This window comes from Chenopodium album, chromosome 14 (assembly GCF_948465745.1).
Source record: "Chenopodium album chromosome 14, dcCheAlbu1.1, whole genome shotgun sequence".
NCBI classification, from domain to species: Eukaryota; Viridiplantae; Streptophyta; class Magnoliopsida; order Caryophyllales; family Amaranthaceae; genus Chenopodium; species Chenopodium album.
This window is the reverse complement of record NC_137847.1, coordinates 49,967,302-49,980,625: the sequence shown is the minus strand read 5'-3', so window position 1 is coordinate 49,980,625 and position 13,324 is coordinate 49,967,302. Positions and strand designations below refer to the sequence as shown.

The 13,324-nt window shown below is 35.7% G+C and overlaps 1 protein-coding gene, 1 non-coding gene and 1 pseudogene across 2 annotated transcripts; all 3 read left to right on the top strand.

Annotated features, from left to right (window-relative positions):
* TRNAD-GUC (transfer RNA aspartic acid (anticodon GUC)) lies at positions 1–72 on the top strand. Its single transcript has one exon. It is a non-coding gene; the product is annotated as a tRNA-Asp (tRNA).
* A 2,621-nt stretch (positions 73–2,693) lies between these two features.
* LOC145579462 (uncharacterized) lies at positions 2,694–3,855 on the top strand. Its single transcript, XM_081636710.1, has 2 exons — positions 2,694–3,491; positions 3,573–3,855. The coding sequence occupies exons 1-2, from the start codon at positions 2,970–2,972 to the stop codon at positions 3,693–3,695; spliced, it is 645 nt and encodes a 214-aa protein (XP_081492836.1). The 5' UTR covers positions 2,694–2,969; the 3' UTR covers positions 3,696–3,855.
* Positions 3,856–8,863: 5,008 nt separating this feature from the next.
* LOC145578254 (farnesyl pyrophosphate synthase 1-like) lies at positions 8,864–11,019 on the top strand (annotated as a pseudogene).
* Positions 11,020–13,324: the final 2,305 nt, after the last annotated feature.

The following is a 13,324-nucleotide window of genomic DNA, read 5'->3' as shown; positions in this document are numbered from 1 at the left end:
GTCGTTGTAGTATAGTGGTAAGTATTCCCGCCTGTCACGCGGGTGACCCGGGTTCGATCCCCGGCAACGGCGCAGTTTTTGGTTTTTTGATATATATGAGCATTGGACGGTTTTATTCTTTGATGCACATTTTCCACAAGTCTCTTGATACCAGCATTCCTTGGAATAGAAATAGCTTAAATCAAAACTTATTCCCTATATGTGTCGGATTGAAAAATAAATGTAGGCTATTTCTACTAGGATCAGTATACTCTCAAGTCTCAACATTATTGATAGTGAACTGTATTTTCCATACTATGAACAAGGATCTAATGCAAACAACTTGAATACTTAAATATATTATCACGCATATTTAGCATAATTGACAAATCTTTAAATCCACAACTAGCTGAGGTTAAGAAAACAACTTAACATTACAATAATACTCGATCCTCTTAATCTTCATAAATAATCCTCTTGTCAAAATACTCCGTATATTCTTTTGTCAAAGACATCGAATCTTCTAATTGAACTCTCCTAGCTAAATCCCCAAATTCTCTTCATATCTCTTATTTATTGAAACTTTGAAAGACCGTGTAATACTTATGATTGGAATTTTTAATACATACGTTACTATATATGATGAAGTACAAGACACGATGTAATTTGATGATTATTCTCCCACTTTCCACAAATTAACTTCTTGTATTTATTCTTATATATATTGTCCATTAGAAATATTCCTGTTTCTTAAAATGATTTTTTTAGGGTGTTGTTATTTGTCGCTCCCATTTTACCGGGTAACGCTCCCTTTTTTTCTTGAAATTCCAATCTTACCCTTGATATATAAATACGGTTTTTTCATTCCCGACCCACATTTCTCACTTCTTTACTTCTCTCTCTAACTCTCTTACTCTCAAACTCTCTTACTCTCTAACTCTCAAACAATTTTTTTGTAAAAAAAAAAAAATTCAAAAATTGTTTTACATGGGTGATTCGAGGCGGATTAGGCTAAGATTCGGAGGGAGGACTTCTGGCGGAGCTGGTGGCAGCGGCGGAGGCGGCGGCGGCGGCGGTGGAGACGAGGTAAAATTTTTTTTTTTTTTTTTAATTTCGGATCCTGGAACTTCCGCCCAGAATATCCGGAAGTTCCATGGAGGATCCGCCTGGAATTTCCGGATCCTCCATGGAACATCCGGAAATTCTGGGCGGAAGTGTGACATCCGCCCAGAATTTCCGGATGTTCCATGGAGGATCCGGAAATTCCAGGCGGATCCTCCATGGAACTTCCGGAAATTTAGGGCGGAAGTTCCAATTTTTTTTTTTTTTTTTTTTTTTTTTTTTTGGCCGTTTAAAAAAGTTGTTAATTTTATTTTTTTTTTCGGATTTTGTTTTGTTTTTTTTTTATTATGAAGTGTTATTATTATTGTTGTTATGGTTAGTTTTATTATTATTATTATTATTATTGTTATTATTATTGTTGTTATTATTGTTGTTGTTGTTATTTTGAAGTGTTATGGTTAGTATTATTATTATTATTATTATTATTATTATTATTATTATTATTATTGTTATTATTGTTGTTATTATTGTTGTTGTTGTTATTTTGAAGTGTTATGGTTAGTATTATTATTATTATTATTATTATTATTATTATTATTATTATTATTATTATTATTATTATTGTTGATATTATTATTACTATTATTATTATTATTGTTATTATTATTGTTATTATTATTGTTGTTGTTGTTATTGTTATTATGGTTATTATTGTTATTGTTATTACTAAAATCGGATTAATTTTTAATTTTATGTAGATCGAGGGTTCTGGTGCTCGACATGCAATATCACGACGTCTGAATGCGTCTGTTAGGAGACAGACATCTCGATCTTCACTGGCTCAGCCCGAGCAGCAGCAATACGGGTCTACTAGTGGTTGGTCGAGAGACCAACAGTCTGGTAGTAGTCGGCCCTTGTACTCTGCAAGTGGAGCACCCATATCCGACGAGGAAGACGAATGTTCGGGTAGTCATGCTGGTGACCGGGATGAAGAACAGGACCCTCAGGATTACCATATGGTATATAGGGGTCAGTTTGGGAGATTTGTTGGTAGTGGGTCGAGTCAGCCTACTTCCAGCTCTGCAGAGGCATGGTTAGTGCAGGAACCGATGCCGGGTGGGCCTGAGGATGGGTCAGTTATCCCTAGTTTTGGCGGTCACGTGGCACGATATATCTGGATGGAGCAGGAGCGTAGTGTTTTGCGCTGTTTGAGTAGGACAAAGTTATGTTCTGACTTGTGTACTTGGCGAGGCCGTCAATCTGTGGAGGCCATTGCGGAGATTGATGCTAGTTGGTTGTCTCACTTGCCCGGCCTGATGTTTAAGAGACTTGATTGGCCGTTGATTTCTGCTTTTGTTGAGAGGTGGCAGCCAGATACGAACACCTTTCACATGCCATTTGGGGAGATTACGATCTTGCTGCACGACGTGTACAACATACTTGGGTTACGGGTTGCAGGCAATATGGTGTCCACTACTCCTAGCACGGACGTGTTACGGGACGAGTGCTCGGTCACCATGGATATGACTCCAGATGATCTGTCTGAGGTTTGCGGCACAAAGACCATTTGGCAGGGTAGTGGGGTGTTGACTGATAAGATTTTTGAGTCGACGTTGGCGGTCGACCGGGATTTTAGTGAGCAGCTTGATGCATACTTGTGGTTAGTGCTTGGAGGTACACTGTTTGTAGACAAGAGTGGTAACCGTACGCATCCTTCCTTCCTCCACGAGCTATGTCACACGGATGTCCCTATTAACGAGTATGCTTGGGGAACAGCTGCACTGGCCTACTTGTATCGACAACTGGGCACGGCATCACGGAAAGGTGCTGATTCGATTGCTGGTTGTCTCACGCTTCTGCAAGCGTGGATTTACGAGTACTTTCCGTGCTTTCGGCCACAGCAGGGTACCTTGACCCGGGACCTTCAAATGCCTCGTGCGTCTGCTTGGGATGTAGGAGCGGGATGTCCTAGCAAGAACCTGGAGCGCCTGTTAGCTTTTCGTACTAGGATTGATGCGCTTACCGACCGTGAGGTGAACTGGCTACCGTACGGAGCTGATCCTGCATTACGAGTGCCCCCCACTTTATTCATTGGCTGCATCCAGTACCGTAACATCATTGAGCCGTACATGCCGGATAGAGTGGTCCGCCAGCTTGGTTTCGTGCAAGGCATTCCCCGCGAGATCATCAGGCCAGAGAAGGCCAAGAGGCCGACTAACTTGAAGATGTATCGGGTAGACTTCCCGACTGAGATGACAGCTGTGTTGTGGAATAGGTTTGTCCCTGGGGTATCTCAGAGTGTTGTTTTAGGTGCCCTACCCAGGCTTAGTGCTGCAGCTCCTTCGGTTGCGCCCGGTTACATGCAGTGGCTGTACAGGTTTTCTCACCCGCGGGTATCTCCAGGTCCAGGAGTTACAAGCAACCTGCCTGAGCGGACTAACACTGATTACGTACGTATTAATGCTTAATATTATATTAACAATGACTTCTATTAATTTTTGTGTTATAATATGTTATTGTTTTATTTGCAGTGGATGGGTCGGTCCATGGAGATTCACCAAAGAGCACTAGCTGAGTATCCTGAAATGTCGAGTGAGACTCGAACAATGACTGAGCAACTTGTATTTGATTGGAAGTCAAAAATGGGACTTTAGATTATTTTGATTAGATGTTCTGTTAGTGATGGTTTTAATTATGTTATGAACTTATTTGTATTTTATTTTTAAAAATGTAATGTATAAACTGGACACTTATTTTATTTTATATTTGATGTTTTGTACAAATATCATGTTAGATTAAAAGCAAATACATATAAAATTAATTTCATAAATCTAATTTTCGTACAAATGTTCAAAGTTAGTGAATGTACATTACAAACTACCTAACTAATGCATCCCACATGTCCCTTCTCAATTGATATGCTTGATCCCATCCGTTGACACTATCCTCGTGGTGTTCCGTCCACCAACCGGCGATCGGCGGGAGTGGTGAATCAGGTACAAGGTCAAGACGGATAAAATGTGATCCACCAACTGTAGCAATCACAAACTCTCGAGTCGGTGACCGAACCCCGTTGCGTGCCCTAAGCGGTAAGACTGTGATGCATGGGTAGTAGCAAGTTGGTACTAGGCCTACTCCGAGACAAATCACCCTTGCGTTGAACCACGTAGCAATAGGAAATAAATCTTGAATTGTAACCATCCAATGCCGCTCCAACTTTACGGTGTCCCTCTGGGTACACAATCATTGGGTGGTTATGTGTCCCGGTGTGATCATTTTTCGCAATGATCTTCCAACTTTCGGTGCTGACATCATAATATATCTTGATGTAGAATGGACAACCATTAGCTTTGGTTTTGGTGTCCTTCCGTATCGCGTTCTCCAAATCTCTCGGCTTGCTCCTTCGTGACCGATCACATCGCAAATACCGATACGGCCGACCATAAATGGTTTTGTTATAAGACGATTTCACCAATATAAATCCCAATTTTATGGAAACACCATCAGCCCATGTAACAGCATCGTCAAATGTAGGAAAAAACGTATCGGTGACAAAATTCCCACTATAATTCACACCGTCACCGCCTTCCTCAGATTCCATATCCTATACAAATTAAAACAAAACATGCTTTATGTCAAAATAATAATAATAAAAACAATAATAATAATAATAATAAAAATAAATAAATAATAATAATAATAACAATAACAACAATAATAATAATAATAATAATAATAATATTAATATTAATATTAATATTAAAATTATATTTCTACTAATTAATAATAACAAAATCAACAACAACAACAACAATAAAAATAACAGCAACAACAACAATAATAATATCAACAACAACAACAACAATAATATCAACATATTAATAATAATAATAATAATATTAATAATAATAATAATTAAACATATTACTAATAATCATATTAATACAACAAAATTACATTAATTATCAAATACTAAATCACAACAATAATCACAAGACATATGTTGATAAACGTACTTTAACAATTTAAAAAAAAAAAAAAAAAAAAAAAAAAAAAAAAAAAAAAAATTGGGACATCCGCCTAAAATTTCCGGATGTCCCTAGGTACATCCGCCTAAAATTTCCGGATGTGCCTAGGTACATCCGCCTGAAATTTCCGGATGTACCATGGAACATCCGGATTTTTTAGGCGGATCCCAACTTCCGCTTGGAATTTCCGGATGTTCCATGGTACATCCGGAAATTTTAGGCGGATGTACCTTGGACATCCGGAAATTTTAGGCGGATGTCCTACTTACCGAAAATAAAAAAAAAAATACTTACAGAATGATCCGACGCATTCTCCGGCGTACGTATGTTCCACTCGCCGTCCATGACCCAAGACCCGTCGGAAAATTTAACGATTTTTGAAAATAGAAATTTTAGGTGGTCGTGGGGACCGATTTGGTTGCAAGGTCGTGGGGACCGATTTTGGGAAGCTCGGGACAACAATGTCGTGAAGTAAGGGTACCGTTTCATGTATGGTGTCCAAATGGGGAACAAGTTCATTTTTATAACTCATATTGCATAAAGGGCATAGTGGTAATTTCAAGAAAAAAAGGGAGCGTTACCTGGTAAAATGGGAGCGACAAATAGCAGTTGAGTTTTTTTAATACAAATCATGTAATTTGTATAGTAATTTGAGTCCCTCATCCGAACTCTGTTTTCCTCGCATGTTAACTTTACCCTACTAAATTTCTATATATGCGTATTCAAGTAAACAAAAGACTATTTGTGGCCAAAGAGAGTAGATAATATAATTAGAATCAAAACAACGAACTATCGTATTAATTAATTATAAAAACGAGGGGGCAAGATAGCCTGACTATGCATTATAATAAAACAACTTTTCCTTCCGTCCCTAAATTACATTTGTACTTCTCTCTATTATGTGAGGAATAAATGCTATAAGTAGAAATGTAATTTAGGGACGGAGGGAGTATAATAAAACGTAACGATGTTGGGATAGAAATCCCTTATTAAATAAATAAATAAATAAAAGATAACTAGATTGAGGACAATTTTACAATGGCTACAATAATTTTGTGGCCATCATAACTATTAATTCATGATCGTACATCTGTCAATAATAGTTCCACATCCTTCATATTGACTATTGGATTGACTTGAAAATAATTTTATTTTACCTTTAAATTAAATACTACATTATCAATTTATCATCCTCTTTCACTCTAGACTCACGATTTTTATACTACTCCATTGTTTACCATGAATTGATGAATTCATTATCTTCAAAGGCCATACCATACATAGATGAAATTAAAATGTTTAAATATGTCAAATTCCACCATTGATCATATCTGATTCTCTTCTATATATACCATTCTTTCAATTTTTGTAATCTTTTAATAATGCTACTATGAATCAATCTAACGCTGCTTGATCGTACAATCTGAATTTCTAATACCTATGTAGTGTATTAGTGTGTATGAATTAAAATTAATTTCCAACCTCCCATCAATGGAAAAGCAGTTATTAAATATGTGGTCAATGGTTCAAAAAAAAATAAATAAATAAAAAATAAATTGGTAAAAGCAGTTTTTTTTTTAAATTTAAAAAATTATGATTTGATTTGATAAATGAATGGATAAGATCTCCTCTAAAAAAATGAAGGATTTAGATCAAAAGTTTATAGTGGCCACAATTTTTATGTAGCCATTGAATAGATTGATTACTAAACTTAATTTTATAAGCTTAAAAACTTCGAATTTTTCCAAAGCTCAGGTAAGTTGAACATCGTAAGATCATTAGTCAAACCATATATCGTTGGACTGTTTTGTGGTTCAACAGTCCCACTCCTGAGGTCGAGGGGAACACCTCCAATCTGCAAAAAATCCGCAAGTACATTCTCCGGAACACCAAGTCGCAAAATTGCACTTCCCGTCTCTAGCGACACAGGTAAGAGGTTTGGTTCCAGCACCAATCCCTTCAAACATAATGTTCGAGAGCGGATGATGGTAATCGAGTGGGCGCCCAGCCAAGTTGGTTTGAGGTACGGTTGTCAAAACCACCAAAAAAGTGAGCTTTAGTACAATACTAACGCTCTTTTTCTTCACCAACTCCATCTAAGCTTCTTCGAACACTACTACTCGTAAGATATTTGTTTTGGAGTTCTGAATATTTTTTTTTTGTTACTAATATAGTGAGTTCGTTGCTTGATAAGATTGAGTGTGTGTCCTATTTTATACTCCGTACATAGATGGGCCAAGACATTCATTTACGTTGCATGTGCGTGCAGGTGAAGTGATCAGATTAACATTACTCATAGCATTGGTACTCGTAATTTGCTCGGTTACAACATTTATTTAATTACTAGATTAGAACCCGTGCGATGCACGATTTATACAAAACCTATTTTTAATTTATACATTTTAAAAATAAATTGCTATTATATATGAGTATAAATAAGAATTACATATATTTTATAATTTTAATTTTTTTTTATTTTCATCATAATTATGATATAGTATCTGTTCAATGTTGTCTAATTTATAGTTCATGTAGGAGGTCATTTATTAGTATATTATTTAAAATTGTTTCAATTTCCTACGATAAATTGATAGGTTTTAGTTGTAATTTAGAAGCTTCTAATATTTAAATTTCAAAAATGTTAAATATGACAGCCTTTAAAAAAAAAAAAAGATGATATCATCATTGCATTTAGGCGGAAATTTTTTTATTGAGAAAGCGACAAGTGGGCAATAGTGACGTCAGCATCTTCTGTTTTAGTAATAATTAATAGATTTACTACTCTGTCGGTACAAGATAGTTGTCGATAATTTTTTTTTATTATGTAGAATTGCAAAAGATTTAAAGTTTATTTTGTTTGAGCTAAGCTTGAAATAATGGATTAATAATAAGAGTTGGCTCGAGCTTACTATTAATATTTTTGTGCGAGCTTGTTTTGTTAAGAGTATGTTGTCATGTTCAAGCTTTGTTTATTAATGAGCTTTATCTATTAATAGAAAGATACATGATCGATCTCACGTTTGTATTAATTAGAAGTACGATTACATATGCCTAAAGTTGACAGTTCTTAGATATGTAATCGTGTGCAAAAAGTAAGACATATATTCTTTTTTTGTTGACACGTATTTATATTTGTTGATTACTATTTAAAAATTTGATTTTTTAAAAAAAAAAACCCAAAACACCTCTCTCCTCCCTCACAACTACCCACCACTGCACCTCCCGCCGCACCTCCATCCGCACCGCCGCACCACCGCGCCTCACTCCTCTCTCCTCGATCCACCACCTCGTCACTCTCCTCTCTCCTTCTCTCTCAACTCCTCAACCCTAATCTCCCCCTCTCTCCTCTCTCCTCGTACCCCAGCAACTACCACACCTAGCCACTTGATGCGCCACCACCCCATTCTTCATGCCTAGATTTTCGAACATTTTTCAAAAAATTTTGGGCAAAAGTCGAACAATTTCGACCATTTGAACCATATTCGTGCAGAATTTCATTGGAAAAATCAATTAAAACAAGTTCTGTGTATTTAACTCAATCTAATTGAACTAAAATTGATGATTTAACAATTAAAATCAAATTGGGGGAAAATTTAGGGTTTTCTATTGTTTTGAATCAAAATTCTTTGATTTCAAAGCGAAAACAACAATTAACAACCTAACTTTGCAATTTGAATCCAATGAAACAAATTAAAAGCCCTAAACCAATTTGTCGAAATTTCAGTTCAAATCAAATTCCTCCATTGCATTCGGACACTTTATTTGGTGGTGCACTAGGTGGTGGTGGGGTTGCGATGGGTGGCGGTGGGGCTATGATGGGTGGTGGTAGGGGTCGCTGGTGGGGTTCATTGGGTGGCCTGGGTGTGTTGGTGGGTGGTGGAGGGGTTGGGAAGAGAGAGGATTATTGGTTGGTTTTTTTAAAAAAAAAATTAAAGTTAACAGATTCTTTCATGGAAAGTTAACGGAGGGATTAGGGGAGGGGTATAGCTAATTAAAGATTAGCAATTCAGGGGAACGGCTTAGAACTTTTTCAAAAAGTATGGGCACAGCTTGGAAAACCCAACTCCTCAGGGGCATAGCTTGGAAAAAACTTTTTTTTAAAAAAAAAAAAAATCAATAATTCACAAAAGTTGGTCAAAGTAGAGTCATGATTTGTTAATAATGACAAAAACTAAAACATGTCAATTAACATAAACTACAGAAAAACATAGGTTTCAAGATGTACTGGCATGATTATTAAGATAATTGAGTTATTTTTTTTCTCTAAATTTTCTCTTATAGGGACTGTTACAATCAGCTTGTGGAGAAATGATTGATCTAATCGACACAACCGGAGAGGAGATACATTTGTTGAAATAAACACTGGCACTTTAAGTGAAAGTAACTTCATTACTCAATTTTGATGGTTTTTTTTTATACTCCAGTAAGTAAAATATCTAGTACTGTTTTACCAAGCAAAGCTCGACTATAGTGAAAAGGTTTATATCTCACAATCATGAGTTTGATATTGATCAAACCCTACTAAAGGTACTTTAGAATGGGGATTCTCTTACTATTCCCCCATTTCTAAAGAGCATAGCTCGCTAATAACCTAGGATGGGCCATAGGTGGACCTATAAGAGGCAAAAAATGTCATATCTCAATTCCCAACTAAATTATAAGCTCATAAAATGATCATTTCAGGAAAACATAGCATTTCCATTTTTCGGTTTTATTGCAATATTGTTAAATACGGGTCTGGGCCGCACCCGTCACGAGAGAGTGCAACTCCACCACTTTACAAGTCCAATGAGGTTCCACCTCAAAACCATATGACAATGAGGGGAGTAGCCCCTTAGCCTTATATTGTGGCGGTCACTCTTGAATTCTTTTAATGTGGGATTCCATTACCACTATACTCCCCCTTTAGTCTTTTTTAGTGTGGGACAAGAGAATGCTCACAGGTGGATTGTTCATGGGCTCAACAAATATACATATACGTTAACATTATACATTTGTAAATAATTCTTGTGCAGTTTGCTTGTGCTTTGCTAATGCTAGGTAAGAAGCTGGATGATTACAATGATGTGAAGGACATCCTTTTTGAGATCGGCATCCACTTCCAAGTACAGGTATCTTTATGTAGGATTATGCCCTTCATATCCTAATGCTTCTTTATGTTATTGCTCGGTCGGGTCTGAATGAACCATGTACGGAGTACTAATTAAAAAACAATCTGTCGGGACCTTAATTACCATGAATTCTCATTGACAAATTGTTATAATTAAGTTAATATCAGGAATATTGGGATGCTTATTTGCAGTTCAATGAATAATCTTTTTTCTATTTTTCCTTGTATTGACAGGATGATTATTCAGACTGCTTTGGTAATCCTGAAATTATTGGCAAGGTGAGTTTGTGAAGTGCTGTGATTATGATTATTCGTTGGCTTATATATGTTAGAAAATCTAAGGGAACTTATAAATTTTTATCCTTAGATTGGAACAGATATCGAAGAATTTAAGTGTTCTTGGTTGTGAAAGCTTTAGAAGTTTGCAATGAGGAGCAGAAGAAATTGTTATGCGTAATAACCCCTTCTTCTTCTTACCAAGTGTTTATGTAAATATTGTTAAAAGTGATGCAGATACACCTTAGCTCGATGATGATGAGCATGAGTTTTGTTTTACAGGATAACTATGGGAAATCGGATCCAGCAAATGTAGATGCCGTGAAATGCCTCTACAAAGATCTCAATCTTCAGGTATGTTAAATGAATAATGTTAGGATATATCATGCACAATAATTGATTATGCTTTTCTCCCTTAATCAACTATTTGTGGTATAAATTGTGTTATGGTAGGGCATCTTTGCTGAATATGAAATTGAAATGTATGAAAAGCTAACAACTAGCATTGAAGCTATACCGAGCAAAAGTGTGCAATCAGCGCTTAAGTCTGTCTTAGTTGGGTAAAATGTTCAAGAGGCAAAAATAGACACATACTTAAAAAGGGTCCTAATTGCAAATCAAGACTTTTTATGAATACCTTTACAATTTTATTTGAAAACTATCCTGTTTTTGTTTAATTTTAATGTATGGATTTACAAGTGAGATTTCATTATTGGACTTGTTGTAGGTATTTTTGGCCTATTTTTAAGGCTTCATGTTGTAAGGTTAATTATTGGGCTATCTAAATTCATTAATTCATTCTTGGAAATTAAATTTGGTAAAACATAATCCAAACTATTTTTGTTGTGTGAACTTTAATCGAAACTATAAATGAATTTTGCTATTGATGAAATGAATTACGGAGTATTGGCATATTTGTGCAATGCAAAATGATATGCCCAATTAGCATTGCTATGTTATTCGGACAATGAGACAAGCTAAGAATTAAGTGTCTACTTGAATATGGGTGTCCATATGCCGGACTCGAACATTTTATAGAGGAAAAGTCGAGTTTTTAAGATGAAGAATTCGAGTTTCGAGTCCATCACAATACAACACGATATGAATTTCTGAGGTAAATAAGGGTGTTGAAGTAACATAACCCAATTGTCATTCTACCAAAAATAATAGCCCAATTGTCAATGGTATTCTTGATAACATTTTTCAAACGTTTAAAATAACTAAATTGTTATTTTTTTCTATTCTAAAATAAGTAAAAATAAGATGATTAAACATGACCTAGGTTAGAAATAATCAAATAACTAATTTATGGGCTTCCTTTACAATAGTTCTACTTACCTTTTTGAAAACTTAAGATTTATGATAATCAACAAAACTAATTAACCGCAAGCTTATTATTCAAGTAGTTGTAGTATAGTGGTAAGTATTCCCGCGGGTTCAATTACTTGGTTAATATTATAGGGGTTATTTTAATCTTGTACAATCGAAATCAACACGTGGTCACATGTGGAGTACATAGATACTAGATCATCAAATCATGCATACAACAACATATTAATGTAGTTGGGATAAAATTCCATAGATTACGAGTACGAAGTACGTAAAAAAACAAAACTAGATTGAAGAACTACACTTCATTTATAAGCTTAAAAACTTGTAATTTTTCTATTCCAAAGGTAACTTGATCTGAACATCGTTAGATCATTAGTCAACATATATTATTGTTGGACTTAGCTTGTTTTGGTGGTTCAACAGTCCCAGTCCTGAGGTCGGGGGGAACACCTCCAATCTGCGAAAAATCCGCACGTACATCCTCCGCAACACCAAGTCGCAAAATTGCACTTCCCGTCTTTGCCGACACAAGCAGTGGCGGATCTTGAAGGTTTTTGTTTCAGGGGCCAAAATTTTCTAACATAATTGTATGCAATATGCATGTCTTAAAAAAAATATAATATAATAAGCTTATAAAAATTATTAATAAATTTAATGTGAATTTGTAATAGATGGTAAGGGGTATAAAATATTTTTGGCTAAAAACTAATCAAAATAACTTACCAATTTGATTGCACCAAAAAACAATCGAATTACCGTATATTGATGATTTGTTTGATTTTAGCCAACAATTGCTATTTTGACATGTAATTTGGAAAAAGTGCTTAATTATATTAAATGTAACCGTAGGAGGGTGGGGGTGGGGGGACATGGGGTTGTGGGTTGTCAGACTTTAATTATTTGGGAATTGGGTTGCTTTCCTAGGTGAATAAAAAGAGACTTAGCTTGTTGTATTTATTGGGTCATTCTTATTGGACTAAGCGCATGTAAATATCAGTCTTTTACTCTATTTTACTACAAAAAAATTTCCCAAATCCAACAGGGGCCAAGCCCCACTGAGTCCCTTAAATAATCCGCCCCTGGACACAAGAGAGAGGTTTATTGCCACCACCAATCCCTTCTAACATAATGTTTGATAGGGGGCGATAATCGAGTGTGCGGGCAGCCAAGGTGGTTTGAGGTATAGTTGTCAAGACCACCAAAAAGACGAGCGTTAGTACAACGCTCGTTTTCTTCACCATCTCCATCTATGCTTCTACTCGTAAGATTTTTGTTTTAGTGAGTTTTGAACGTTTATTTTTTACTAAGATATTAAATTCGTTGCTTATTGATAAGATTGAGTGTGTGCCTTGTTTTATAAATGAGCCAAGGCATACATTTACGTTGCATGTGCGCGCAGGTGAAATGATCAGATTAGCATTAATCTTAGTATTGGTACTCGTAATTTACTCGGTAACAACATTACTTATTTTATTATTCTGTATAAGGATAACATTCTTTATTACTACAAACGACGATATGCAGAGTTTATTCTGTT